The sequence below is a fragment of the Falco biarmicus genome, chromosome 4 (genome assembly GCF_023638135.1).
Source record: "Falco biarmicus isolate bFalBia1 chromosome 4, bFalBia1.pri, whole genome shotgun sequence".
Classification (NCBI taxonomy): Eukaryota; Metazoa; Chordata; class Aves; order Falconiformes; family Falconidae; genus Falco; species Falco biarmicus.
In genome coordinates, this window is record NC_079291.1 from 50724466 (window position 1) to 50737016 (window position 12551).

The window sequence follows — 12551 nt, forward strand, 5'->3', positions numbered from 1 at the left end:
TTTTCTGTCTTTGGAAGAACAAGAAAGTGGTACAGGTTAGGCATATAAGTGAGTGGCTGGAGTGAAAGGGTTACCTTGGACGCTCTTACTGAGCAGAGATGTTCTTCTGACTTAGCTGACGGTAAAAGCTATGTTAACTTTGAATGTAAAACTGGTAGACATAACTTCTTTGGAGATCCACAGTTCCTTTCTCTCAGCCCCAGGATTTAATTGCAGCCAGGTTCCTTCTAGTCTCTTCAGACCCATGAATCTTTCGTCTGTACTGCCCAGTAATGTGACTTGAACAGAGATGAGACCTGCTGCACACCCACAACTGTGTACACTGGGCAGGAGCATACTCTGAAGTGAAGGATTAACACTTGACCCCTTTAGACTATAGAAGTAATTGAATCCAGGGTCCTGTTTCTTGTATGATGCTGTAGTGACTAGATATAGTGTACACAGGACACAACTGCAACCAGTTGTGCTTGAATAGTGGCAACTTTTGATTTTTATTTTTTCAAGGAAAAATTAGAGTATGCGTACTTGCATGAGAAAGCATGAACCTTTTTATTGGATTATAATTGACTGTAGACATAAAGACATAAGCAGGTTTCTCAACTTGTCATAAGTTGATTTGAGAAATGTTATGCAGTATGCAGCTTAAAATCCATGTAATTCCCCTAATTTAATATGTTCATACTACTTGTCTCTTAATATGTTGGGCTTTTTAGGACCATTCTTTATAACTTAAAATGTTTGTAGAAAATACAGAAGCATTATCTATTGAGGACTTCAGTCCCCTTTTAAGAAAACTAAGTGCTGTGATTTGAAGAATAGTTCCTTAAAAAAGCAAAAAAAAAAAAAAAAAAAAAAAGGTTGTTCCTCTTGCAGTTTGAGCTGGATTAAGTGTAGTCTCCCACTGTGACCCTTTGACAGGTCATCTGACTTATATTTTTGGAGGTTTGCAGCCTCCATTCCTGTAGTGCTCTTAAACTGTGTTCTGGCAGGTAATGCTGGGTCAGTAGCAGTCCTAGGAGCTGCAGTTGTTCTTGCCTCTGTTCTTTCCCTACTTCCCTCTTGACACATGCTTCTTTTGACATGAACTGTAGTTTCTGAAAAGACCTTGAGGGTAGTTTTGTATCTGTTGCTCTTCACGAGGAGGAAGGTGTGTGGGGGAACAGTAAGTGGTGCAGCACATTTCTGTCCAGAAGCATTGTTCTTGCATTCAGACCATTTTGACTATATACTTATATTTTCCTTTTCAAAATAGGAATGGTCTCAAAATGCTTTGCATTTGGTATTCTGCAGATGAGATGACCTTAACACAGGCCTGAGCAGTCATGAAACAGTTACTACTTTGTTTACATGATGTAGAAGAAGTTAACAATTAACTTCAGTTACAGCATATTACAGAAGGGATTTTATTTTTTCAGTGTAAAGAGCATTTAGCTTTATAAATCCTTACAAGTGGTCCTTGCAAGTAGTCTTTAATTGTGGTACTCAACTCCTGAACTGCCTGCTGTCTGTATTGCAAAATAGTTGTGTTTAGCAGACTTTTTTTTTGCTGGGATATTGTTTTTCTTAGATTTAGTTAAAAAAATTCACATTGTTTCAGCAATAGTTTTGACATTTATCTTTGCATTTTTGTGAAGTGACCATGTAAATTCATATTAATTGCATGTTGTCTACACTACATGCAAGGCATGCTCTCTTGCCACTTCTTAATTTATCTGAACATGATAAAAGATTCTTGTTGACTCCTGCCTTTCATTTAGAATGTTACCAACCACATAAATGTGCTTTATATTTTCACTATATCATGATATCTAAACCATTCTGTTTTGCTATCTGTCAGTGTAAGTGTCCATCCTGAAGGAAGGGTTGGCAAGAAGACTTCTCTTATTCTACCAGTATCACTAAAACTTACGCATATGAAATATCTAAGGATGCTTATGCCATCACATTTAAATAACAGTTAAATATTTTAAGGGCAGCAGTGAAAAATGAAAGTATCTATTCCTGAGTGCTGTATCGTTTTCTTGGGAGGTGGGATGGGGGAGGCCTCTCTAGGGCTTCAAACTGTATTTTGCATTTGATTTATACCTGTGAAGTTCCACGTCTGTCTCTTTGTCATCCAGTGCAGTAACCTCAACATGTTGTTTCTGTTCCAGAGAGGCCAAACACAGTCTCCACCACCCCCAAAACCTCCGTCTCCTAGCTTTGAATTGGGTTTATCTAGCTTTCCTCCATTACCTGGGGCTGCTGGCAATTTAAAGACTGAAGACCTTTTTGAAAACAGGCTATCCAGCGTGGTAATAGGAACGTCAAAAGAAAGAGTGAGTAACCAGTGTTCATTTTTGTTGGGAAAACAAAGCATTGCATATCTCTTGTTTTCAGATTTGGTGGCTTGTACATGGAAAAGACTTGTGGATTTGCATGGGTCCTAAGAAATGCTTTTAAAAGATAGCGGTCAAATGATGTGCTGCTGCCTTCTTCACTTATATCTTAAAATTTGTTGAGTATTCCTTTTGAAATAGTTCGGGAGTATGAGCACCAGTATAAGTAGATGTTAATAGCAGAGATTAGAAAATATGCTCTTTGCTGTTCGTAATTGCCTCAGGCTTTTTGATAGACTCAGGTGAAAAATATGTGATAAAAGTTTTCCTCATGTTCGAAAGTTAGACTTCTGAGATTTATATAAAACACTTTAAAGTGACAGAGACAAACTTTTAAGCACTGAAATATAAAGAAGCTGCCTACATAATCTCAGTACACTAAGCAGCATAGCTGGAACAAGAACTGTTACCAAAACCAGCTGGATCCCAGCATTGTCTTGTCATATTACTTGGAAAGATAAAAATATACCAGAATGACTTGGCAACCACTGCTTTCTAGATGTAGTAGAGATGCAGTTGAAAATTAATGTTCAGTAGCTGTTCAAAGATTTGGTTTAGAACTCTCTCTACCATGCCACTTGTGAGTGACAGTTCTCCTCTCTCAAGACTCATCTAATAACCCTGTGTACTATGGAACAGTCTAGGCTATGGAAGTCTATATTGGCTTTTTTTGGTAGCTCTAATTTAATTTGTGTTTTTCTAGCTGTACCACAACTGAAGAAATTAACCCCTGGATATAGCAATGTAAAGCAACATGGTGAAACACCAGTATCTCTCCTGCCTGGTCTCTAAAACCAGTTTATTGCAGAAGTGTTTTCTTTGGTGCCCACATATCAAGGGTGGGTAGGGAGGGTGTGTGTTGGTAAAGAAAGGAAGCGGCAGGGCAGCCTGCACCAGGCGCAGCGATTGCGCAGACAAGCCATCTGTTGTCTCCTGCAGTTGGTAACAGGGACAACTGTTCCAGGGTTGCATTTAGGGGGGATATGCAGGACAGTGCCATGATAAGAACAGAGTTTAACTTAGTGTCAGTGAGTACTCCAGACTGTAGTCTGTTCCTGGCCAAGACCTATTTTTAAAGTATTTTACCTCTATTTCTGAAGTGTTTTTTATTACCTTATTTCAGGTTTTAAATATAATTCCAGCACTTGCTATTGATGCCACGGCTGAAAACCCATTGCTTCTCCCATTAAAAATCTAGCACTTGCTTTGCACTTAATGTAAAGAACTTACACTTCTTCTCTGTAGAGGCAGTCTATACCTCTGTAGACCTCTGTAGAGGTCAGGCACCAAGGTTTTACGATATGCGATGCACTGTCACATTAAAAAGTTTCCTTTGATGTCCTAATTTTTTTCTCCAGCTTGCATGAGTTAGTCTATACCATTGTATGGAAGAAACGCGTTGTGCTGTCTTTCCTTGTTGGTGTTAATAAGGAATGAGGTAATAGCAACTGATACCAAAGACTGATTGAGTTCTACTACAAAGGTGTTTGAGTTTACATTAGAATCTTGCCAATGTATACCGGCTGCTTTTCACTTTGATCTCAGAATTTTTTCATGTCACCTGATGTAGGGTTACACAGTGCTACTCTTTATAGATGGGCAAGTCCAACGTACAAAAGCTGAGTGAACTTAAGTTGCGTGTTTCCAATGGTTGTTATCCATGCATCATCATCTTCATGTGCTTTGCTTTATGGTGCTCTTCTAGAGGTAGGTCTGGGGAATGGCAGGTGTTAATGATCCCACATTTTCTAACTAGGAAACTGCAGTGCTGACAGACCAGGGGCTGAGTGTTTTGGCCTAGGAACAGCACTTGCATGTCTGCTTGACTTGAAGCTATTCACGCTTGACCAGGCACCTACAGTTTTGAACTTGGCTGGAATGCTCAGTAACTTGCAGTCTCAAGGCTTTGCACACACTACTATAATGAGTAAAACTAAAACTTTAGAAGCTATTCTTTTATTTCTGAACATCCTACCTTTTATGGTTTTACTTTGAGTAAAACTAGGCTTAGATCTACTGCAGTAATCTATGCTGCCTGGTTTGAAACAGTGTCGTCAAATACCATTTTCCTTTGTAACAGTGACCACAGGAGTCTCATGTTTTCTACACTCTCATCTGCTACCAGAATCTGTTCTGGTTCTAGAGTCAGACAGGTCAGAAGCAATACAAAGGACACAGCACTTCATTAAAAAACAAAACAAAAAACACCCAACCCACCACCACCACCAAAATGGTTATAAATGTCAGAAATCCATTTTTCAAGATAAAGTCTTTCTCTTTTCTTATTTTGTGACAATATATATTTATGTATGTATCTTGAACCTTTTTGGCTTTTACCTGGAAGCACGGTATCACTTGGCCCTACCAGAATCTTTTAAGGGCTATGAAAAAAAAACCTCTTCTGCTTCGTAGCAGATCACCCTTACAGCATAAGAAAAGGACTTTCAAATTATGGTCGTATCCTAGTTTGCAAAAGCTTCATTTTTTTTTTTTAAAAAAAGGTTAGTATGTTTTAGCACCAGCTATTTGGGATGATGCAGAGCTAGAGCTTTGAAGATGATGATTCTTGGTGCGTAACTCCAGGAGACTTACACCTTAATAGGCTACCTATGGTCATGTGAAGAGGAACAAAGCCTGCTTTGTCACCAGCAGGTCCGAATTTGCCAGGTTGAATGAAGTGACTTTTGTCATCCGGATATGTCCCAAAGGGAATTAATTTTTGTGGCTCCTCCCCCAATTTTGGGGGGAGGAGCCACAGTGTGCGATTTTGTTTGTCTGTGTTTCCAAATAATTATAAAGGAAAAATCTCTTTTGTTACAATAGATACATTGGATCCTTCTGTGTCTTCCTACGGTCAATTCACCTTTATAAATCAACTTGTAAACTGTTTACTGATTGTGTTAATCTTCAGGTAAACCATATATCAGATATTAAGATTGCCCTTCTTTTTTTCCCCTCCTTTAGAACATTAATGTGGATGCAAGTACAAACACTATTTCATCGGGAATTCCTCGAGAGCCGTTGTTGCCAGTTTCTTCTACATTGCCCAGGACGTTTGAAAGGTCTCCTTCGCCATCCCCGTCTTCTGAGTAAGCACTTAATTACATAGCTGTAATTATTCTGCTCGGAATCACATTTCCATTTTCTCTCATCAGAAGGATCAGTGGAACACTGTAAATGGCTATTCAAATCTTGATCAGTGAAAAGAATAATATTTTGTTGCATATTATACTTGTAATAAAGACAATAAAGCTTAATTTCTGAACAGTATCATAATAGAGATTCAGTCAGTCATTCAGCAGACAAATTTTGTGCTGTTTCAGTCTCTGCAAGTATTTAGAAGTTTAATGAATACCTTACTGTCTTTGAAGCATAGAGGGTAAACCTATGGTCCTGTGGGCAGTATCATTGCCCATACAATAAATAAAGCTTTCAGTAAGACCTTATTTAGAACCTGCAAATCAAATAGAGGTGTTAAGATAACAATCAAATGCTATCAATGTCGCAAATTACAAATAGTGTCAAATTCCACAGGAATATCTTTTCTTTAATATTTGATAGCATTTTTAAATGCAATGCTAGTCATTATGTGCTAGGCAAACTATAGCTGTAACTTCTTATAATCATACTCAACAGCTTTACACCCATTATTAGATTATTCATCTATCCTGAAGTTTTGCTTTTCATGAGCCTTGCTTCTTGCTGGATGCTTACAGGGACTCCAAGGTTGTGGATAAACAGCAGAGAGAGACACAGAGTACAGAAAGGCTTTCTTCTTCCACACTCAGCACTGCATGTAAATCGGTACAAGTCAATGGGGCTGCCATAGTAAGTGACCTTATTACTTCACTTTCTCTTAATGATCCAGTTTGATGCTTTTAACAGAATATTGCTTTCATTGCTACCCAGTGTTGCTTAATCATGTGAGCCTAGTATCCTTAAACTTGTGTTGGTGGCCTCGTGATTACTTGCGCGATACAATTATGCAGTTAACACTGCAAAAATGTTTAAAATAACTTGGTGAATGATAGCTCTGTCTGAATTCTCTTCTTGGTAGTATCCTTGAGGTAGAAGCGTTAATACATAACTTGGTATTTAAACAAGAGTATTCATTGTCTTTCAGCTGTCTTAGTTTGCTTGAATCAGAAATATTTTGCCATGTCACAGTACCCCATTTTTCTGGCATACTGTTTTGCATTTTACCTTGTCTTGAACCTTATTGTCTGTACAACTTCTGTAAAATTCGTGCTCATGCCCTCATCTGCATATTTTACTGCAGCGGTCTTTTGGGGCAAAGATTTTTACCTTTTTTGTTCATAAAAGTAAATGATTTTTATTTTTCCTCAGGATGCCTTAACTTCACTGTCCTGTTTGCTTTTGATTTCACAGGAACTGCGAAAACCTAGTTATGCAGAAATTTGCCAGAGAACAACTAAAGATCCTCCTACGTTGCAACCCCAGAAGGAGCAGAAGCCAAACACTGTAGCATGTGGAAAAGATGAAAGAAAGCCCACAGAAACAATAGAGAAAAACAGAGAACCTCCTCCTGCAAAGTCACATCCTGGACAACCCAAAGACCAGAGGAGACAGTCAGGACGCAGATCATCACCTCCAGCCGTTGGCAAACGCTTAAACAAAGAACAGAGTACCCCTCCAAAATCTCCTCAGTGAAACTAACACCTGGGAGGGATTTGAAAAGAGGTCTGCTTCCCACAAATTAAACCCATGTTCCCACTAAGATACCTGAGAATGAGTTGCTGGTTAGGAGCTTGCAGTGATACTAGGCATATAACAATGCCTGCAAGTTATTTTTCTGTGAAATACTTTTTCCCCTCTTGAACAAACATTCTATTTTTCTGGATATTTCTGGATAGTTGTTCTAAACCTTACATTTAGGTTGGTGCTTAATTGGAGGTGAAGCTTAGTGTGATTATTTTTTTTCAAGATGTAAAATATTCGTCTTTAAAAAAAAATCAACTTTTTATTAAGCCTCTCTGTGGCTGTGTGAGTGCAAGCTCTGTATAGTGAGTTTTTTCTAAACTGTTAAGCAGAAACGTGCTGCTGCAATATTTTTAATAAACTGGTCTGCAAGTACATATCTAAAGTGTCCAAAAGACTGGTAACGGCAGCTAGTGTGTAGAGTGCAAGGAAGTAGACATATTTTATTAATTAGTATGTGACCTTGAAGATTTTTTTTTTATTGGGCTGCTGTACTAAGTGTCAGCAAACAAACTTGCACTTTTAGGTTAAATGAGTAGTTGTTTCTAGCATTTTTAAAAATTTAATCTTCTATTGATGTTTTGCACACACAAAATGAATCCTACGGAGCACCATAGCAGTCTTTCTAAAATACTTCCTTTTTCGACTTACTGCAAGCAAGTAACCATCTTCTCACTCCAGAATAAAACTGATGTTATAATTTGCAAATACAAAGCACATTGTGAATAGAAAGAATTAAGTCTGTGAGCTTCTATGGTGGTGAAGCCTGTTAGTGGGTGTTATCAGGAGAAAGCACTGTAGCCTTCTTGTGATAACCTTAGCTTCCCTGTGCTTGTAAGGGAGTTAACTGAGTCAGCGCTGTATGTTCTGGTTACCCCTGTGCTCTGTGTAGACTTTTTTTTTAAACTCTGCCCCAAGTGCTCTTTGAAAGAGTCCATATCTTAGTCAGCTTTGTGTTGACGTCTTCCTGTAACTACGAGCATTGGCATATGGATTTGAATTTTTCAAGACGTGAGATAATGGTGTTTGTTTTGTGTGGTAGAGGAAGAGATCCCTGATATTTACCTCTGGGATGAGGTTTCTCACACTTATTTACTTTAGAAGTGATGCGCTTTCTGAAGGACAAGGATGCACTAAATTAGCGAGTTTCTAATAAAGTTGAATATAAATTATTTTTGTTTTAAAATGCCTAAAGTTTTTCTTTAAGTGTTTAAACTGCAGGAAGTTCAGACAAAAATCATTCCTGCTGATTATGACAGTACAGTTTATTCCACAAAAATGTTTATTTAAACAACTGATTTTTTTAAAGAATTATTTCCATCCAATATTTAAAGACTTGAATTTTATTTAAACTTGAAAATGACTTTGCCTTAACTTTTGTACAAGACAGCTTAGAGTTAATGAGGTCTGACCCCGTGGAGGGTTAGCATGAGTGGAATACAGAATTACTCAGTTACAGTATGTATCTATTGTCACTGGTCTTACTGGGTAAACATACTGTAGTACAGGAACTAGCAGCAGTTTTTGTAATATACCTTAAAGATCTTACACAGTTGATCTTTTTCAGATTGTTGAAAAACCTGTAAATGCAAATAGTCAATACTGTATTAAATATGTGCACTTGGAAGTGTGTGCTTTGCTTGTACAGTTGTAAATAATCAGAACATATAAAAAGGTACCCTAAAGAAAAAATCTGATAAAAATTATTGATATTATAAATGTTGCTGTTGAGCTGGATGTAGATAAACTAAATGTTGTGGTTTGAATATTACTTTAATTTGTTGTTTTTTCTTTTTCTTATTTTATTCTGGTGTGCTGAACTGACTCTGCCTCTTCACTGCAAAAGGGAAATGGAATAGAAGTCTTATTTGAAAGCCCTCAAATACTTTCCTGTGTCCTTCTGAAAACAAGTGATGTAACCAATTCAAAAGTGTAAATAGTGAATTTCAGCAGTCAAACTGTAATTTTGTCATAAAATCAAATTCAATTGGAAAGAATTTTAGACTGCTACAAAAATACACACTGAAGCTTACTTGTCTGCTTTCAAGAATATCAGTGCTTTCCTTAGCGTATGAATCATAGAACTGTAAAGTAACTATAGAAGTTGACTCCTGATAAATTTCCTATTATGAGCATCAATTGGTGACTAGTTGACCGTTTAAATCCAGCCTGTTGTATGCTGCAGAACTGGTCAAAGTAGGGCATGCTGGGATCTGATTTTTCTTGTTTAAAAAGCGCACTTTGTGACTGCTGTGAGAGGAGATAGGACTCTTGAGACGACGTCACCGAAACCACTCAACTAGTTCTGTCATTGGATTTTGAATACGCTTCTCCTTTCCCCAGCGGCAGTGAAAATGGCAGCTAGGTTTGTGTATGGTTTAGGCCAGCTGTATGATTCATTTTGTTTGTCTGCTGCAAGTGAAAGGCTTACCAGCTGCAAACAATCACAAGTGGTTCCTTACAGCGACTGTGTACAGCTAGTCATAATGCTCAACTGGTACCTAAGGTGATATGTTGACACCAGCGGGGTGTGTTGTGCCGTTCTAATGTATTCTGCTGCCATTTGTGCTAGGTCAATACACTGTAATTACTGCTTACCCAGCAACAGTCTGTTGCATTGAAAGTTTAAACCTTCCTCTGATGTGGTTTTTATAGCTTTTTTCTTAAAAAGAAAAAAAGTGACACGCCAAATAGCTGTGTAATATACAACTTATCCTTACTGCATTTTACTTTGAGATTTTTCTTTTTTTTCCACTCAGTGACAAAATGGAGTTTTCAGAGTAGAGTTGTGAAGTTGCATGCAGGCTGTTGCTACGATACATAGAAGGATTAAACTGTGGCTTTTAAAATTCAAAATCTCCGAAAAGCAGTAGCTGAGTTAAAGGTGCAGGGATACAGTAATTGAAATTGGCATTTTACCTTGTAGGACTCTGGCCATGCTTTTAATTGTGAAAACAAGTCAAAATGGGATCTGAGACTTTCAGTTAAAAAAAAAAATAGGTTGCTTTTAAAACTTACTGTTGTTTCAGATCAGTCCCCCACTGTGACGCTGTCGTTTGCCAGTTAGAAATCTTACGAACAGTGGCAATTTTTTTATGTTGCTGCATTATCCTTCAAAGACTTCAGCAGCTGGCAGAAAGGCCCTTGTTTGAGTGTGGTGCAGTGTATCAGGAGCAACAGCTGACTGTAATGGTGCATACCTTCCTCTGTATCTCCTTCAGCTAGCTACAGTTAGGGATTTTTATGTGCTTTGTAACCTATTACACTAATAGCAGCAGACAATCGAAGATTTCTAAGGAGACCTAACAGCTGCCAATTCACGAAATAGAAGTGTAATATGGGAGCCTTCTTGAGGGTTTTTGTTTTTGTTCTTCTTCCATTAAGACTGGAATCAAGCTTACATGTAAACTATCAGTAATTTAAGTTTCCTTTTGTGTCATAAAAATGTAAAACTGTCTAATTTGAAAAAAATATGTAGGTTATGAAAAATAAAGATTTAGGCACTGTTGAATTCCTGATTTTTTTAATTAAACCTTTCTTCAGCAGTATTTTTTATTACCTTTTGTCTTTTGCTCCCATTTTTGGAAATTGTATATTTCTAATTTTGGGAAAAAATCTTTGCTTGCTTTACTTCTTCAACGCAGCTGTTGCAACCATCACCTAAGGCTATGTAGCAGCAGCAGGACTACCTATAATGTACCTCTGAAGGCAGCCCTATCTATCTCTAGGTAACTGTGGTTAACTTCTTAAAACAAAAAAAAAAAGCTGATGTGATGTTTTGTTTACTAGGGGATATAATCTTCATTAGTGCTTTCCACAAATTATTAGATAAGGTGTTGGCTTGGTCTTAAACATGGATTTTAACATTTAGGTTAGTGCTTTGCTTGTTTGGCTCTTGAATCCAGAGAAGTCCTGGGATTACTTTTGGCTTTGGCTGGTTTCGCTGCTTATCCTGGTCATGCTGCTAGGAAAGAACTGCTGCTGGGATATCCTCCCTGTAAGTAAAAGTTCTATATTGGAAATACTTGAAACCCTTTTAAATTATTTTTTTTTTTAGGTTTCTTAGCTGTATATGACAAGTTTAACAGAGGACATGAGCATGGAAGTATTAACAATTACTGTGTTCTATAAGTATCTTGGGAAGTATTGCAGTATTATTCTTCAGGCTGGATACTCTGTAAGCTTCTGGACAGGTTAGGCTGCTTGCTGCTTTATTTCCTCACTAGCGTGTGCTCAACAGAATTAGGGCAATGCAGAAATACCCATGTACACCGGGCACTGCATGTTACAATAGTCAGTTAAACATTAGGCTTTGGTGGTGTCATGGACTACAAGTAGTTGCAGACAACCAGTTTTCACTTCAGCGTGGAATATCCTGTTTTGCCCTTGGAAATCAGTTTTCTATTACTTAACGTGTGAAAACATGGAATTGGTCGGCAGTGTTGCTGTAGTCCCAGTGTGGCTTTTCAGGACCAGCCCAGCTGTGGCAGCAGTCGGGTAGCTGTTTGTTCACACAACCAGATAGGGCACTGTCCCCTTGTGCTAGTTTTCCCTAGTACAAAGAGATGTTCAGTGACGGCTGCACCAATGTTCATGTTGAAAAAAATTTTGTTTCCTCTTGGGCATGAGGAGAAAAAGTGAATATGGAAGATCACATGCAATTGAGTATCCAGAGATTACTTACTGTCGCAGAAACTGTGACTCATTGAATTTGGATCCTAAGGCTTCTTTAGAAAAAAGTTCATGAAATATTAAGTCTGTTAATAGGTTTTTACTTCAGAAACCTCTGGAAGTTAAAAGCTCCTTTTCTGTTGATTATCACGTCTGGGCTTTTATGAGTGCAACCACTTAAGGCAGGGGAGCGACTGAATTTCAGATTTTGCTGGTTTATAGATGGATGTAACGTTACCCACTTCATCTCTGCTTCTGGGAGAATAAACTACGTAGCAGTATAGAGCCTTGGTGCCATCTGGTTACAGTAGCTCAGTTACTGCAGCATCGACTCTCAGAATGGGTATACACCTCGTAATTCAATGTTCAACCTAAGCTGACCAAGTAGTTTGCTCCTTTTGAAGTGGTGTGTGGAATACTGTTCTGAACTCGTGTGCCAAATAAGCACGAAAACGCTGTGAAGAGGCTGCCCTGCCTGGGCTGTGCTATGTCCCTCCTGTCGGCTCCCCCACAGCAGCACGCTGGCCTGTCTGAAAAGCAACCAAGAAACAAGTTTGGGTTTTGTGTGTTGTGTTTTGGTTTGTTTTTTTTTTTTTTTTTTAAACAGGTCAGAAGCTGTTGTTGCACCATAAGCAGAACGTAGGACGAGTCAGGACTACGCAGTCGGTGCCCAGAGGAGACTGATGTGGTAACGGTCCTGGCAGGGACAGTGCCTTATATCAGCTGAATTAAACGGGGTGTTTGTATGATTAACTTAAGGTGAATGGAAAATAAAAGGTCCTG

General features: G+C 38.3%; 1 protein-coding gene across 7 annotated transcripts in view; it reads left to right on the forward strand.

Annotated features, from left to right (window-relative positions):
- Positions 1 to 10608, forward strand: part of LARP4B (La ribonucleoprotein 4B) — a 58391-nt gene extending 47783 nt beyond the window's left edge. For 6 of the 7 annotated variants that reach the window (XM_056335882.1, XM_056335883.1, XM_056335884.1 and 3 more), the window contains 4 exons: positions 2154 to 2318; positions 5343 to 5467; positions 6095 to 6206; positions 6768 to 10608. In XM_056335882.1, the coding sequence (XP_056191857.1) occupies positions 2154 to 2318; positions 5343 to 5467; positions 6095 to 6206; positions 6768 to 7049 (684 nt within the window). In that variant the 3' untranslated portion in view covers positions 7050 to 10608. The remainder of the gene's footprint in view (positions 1 to 2153; positions 2319 to 5342; positions 5468 to 6094; positions 6207 to 6767) is intronic. The other variant, XM_056335879.1, reaches the window with a different exon arrangement.
- Positions 10609 to 12551: the final 1943 nt, after the last annotated feature.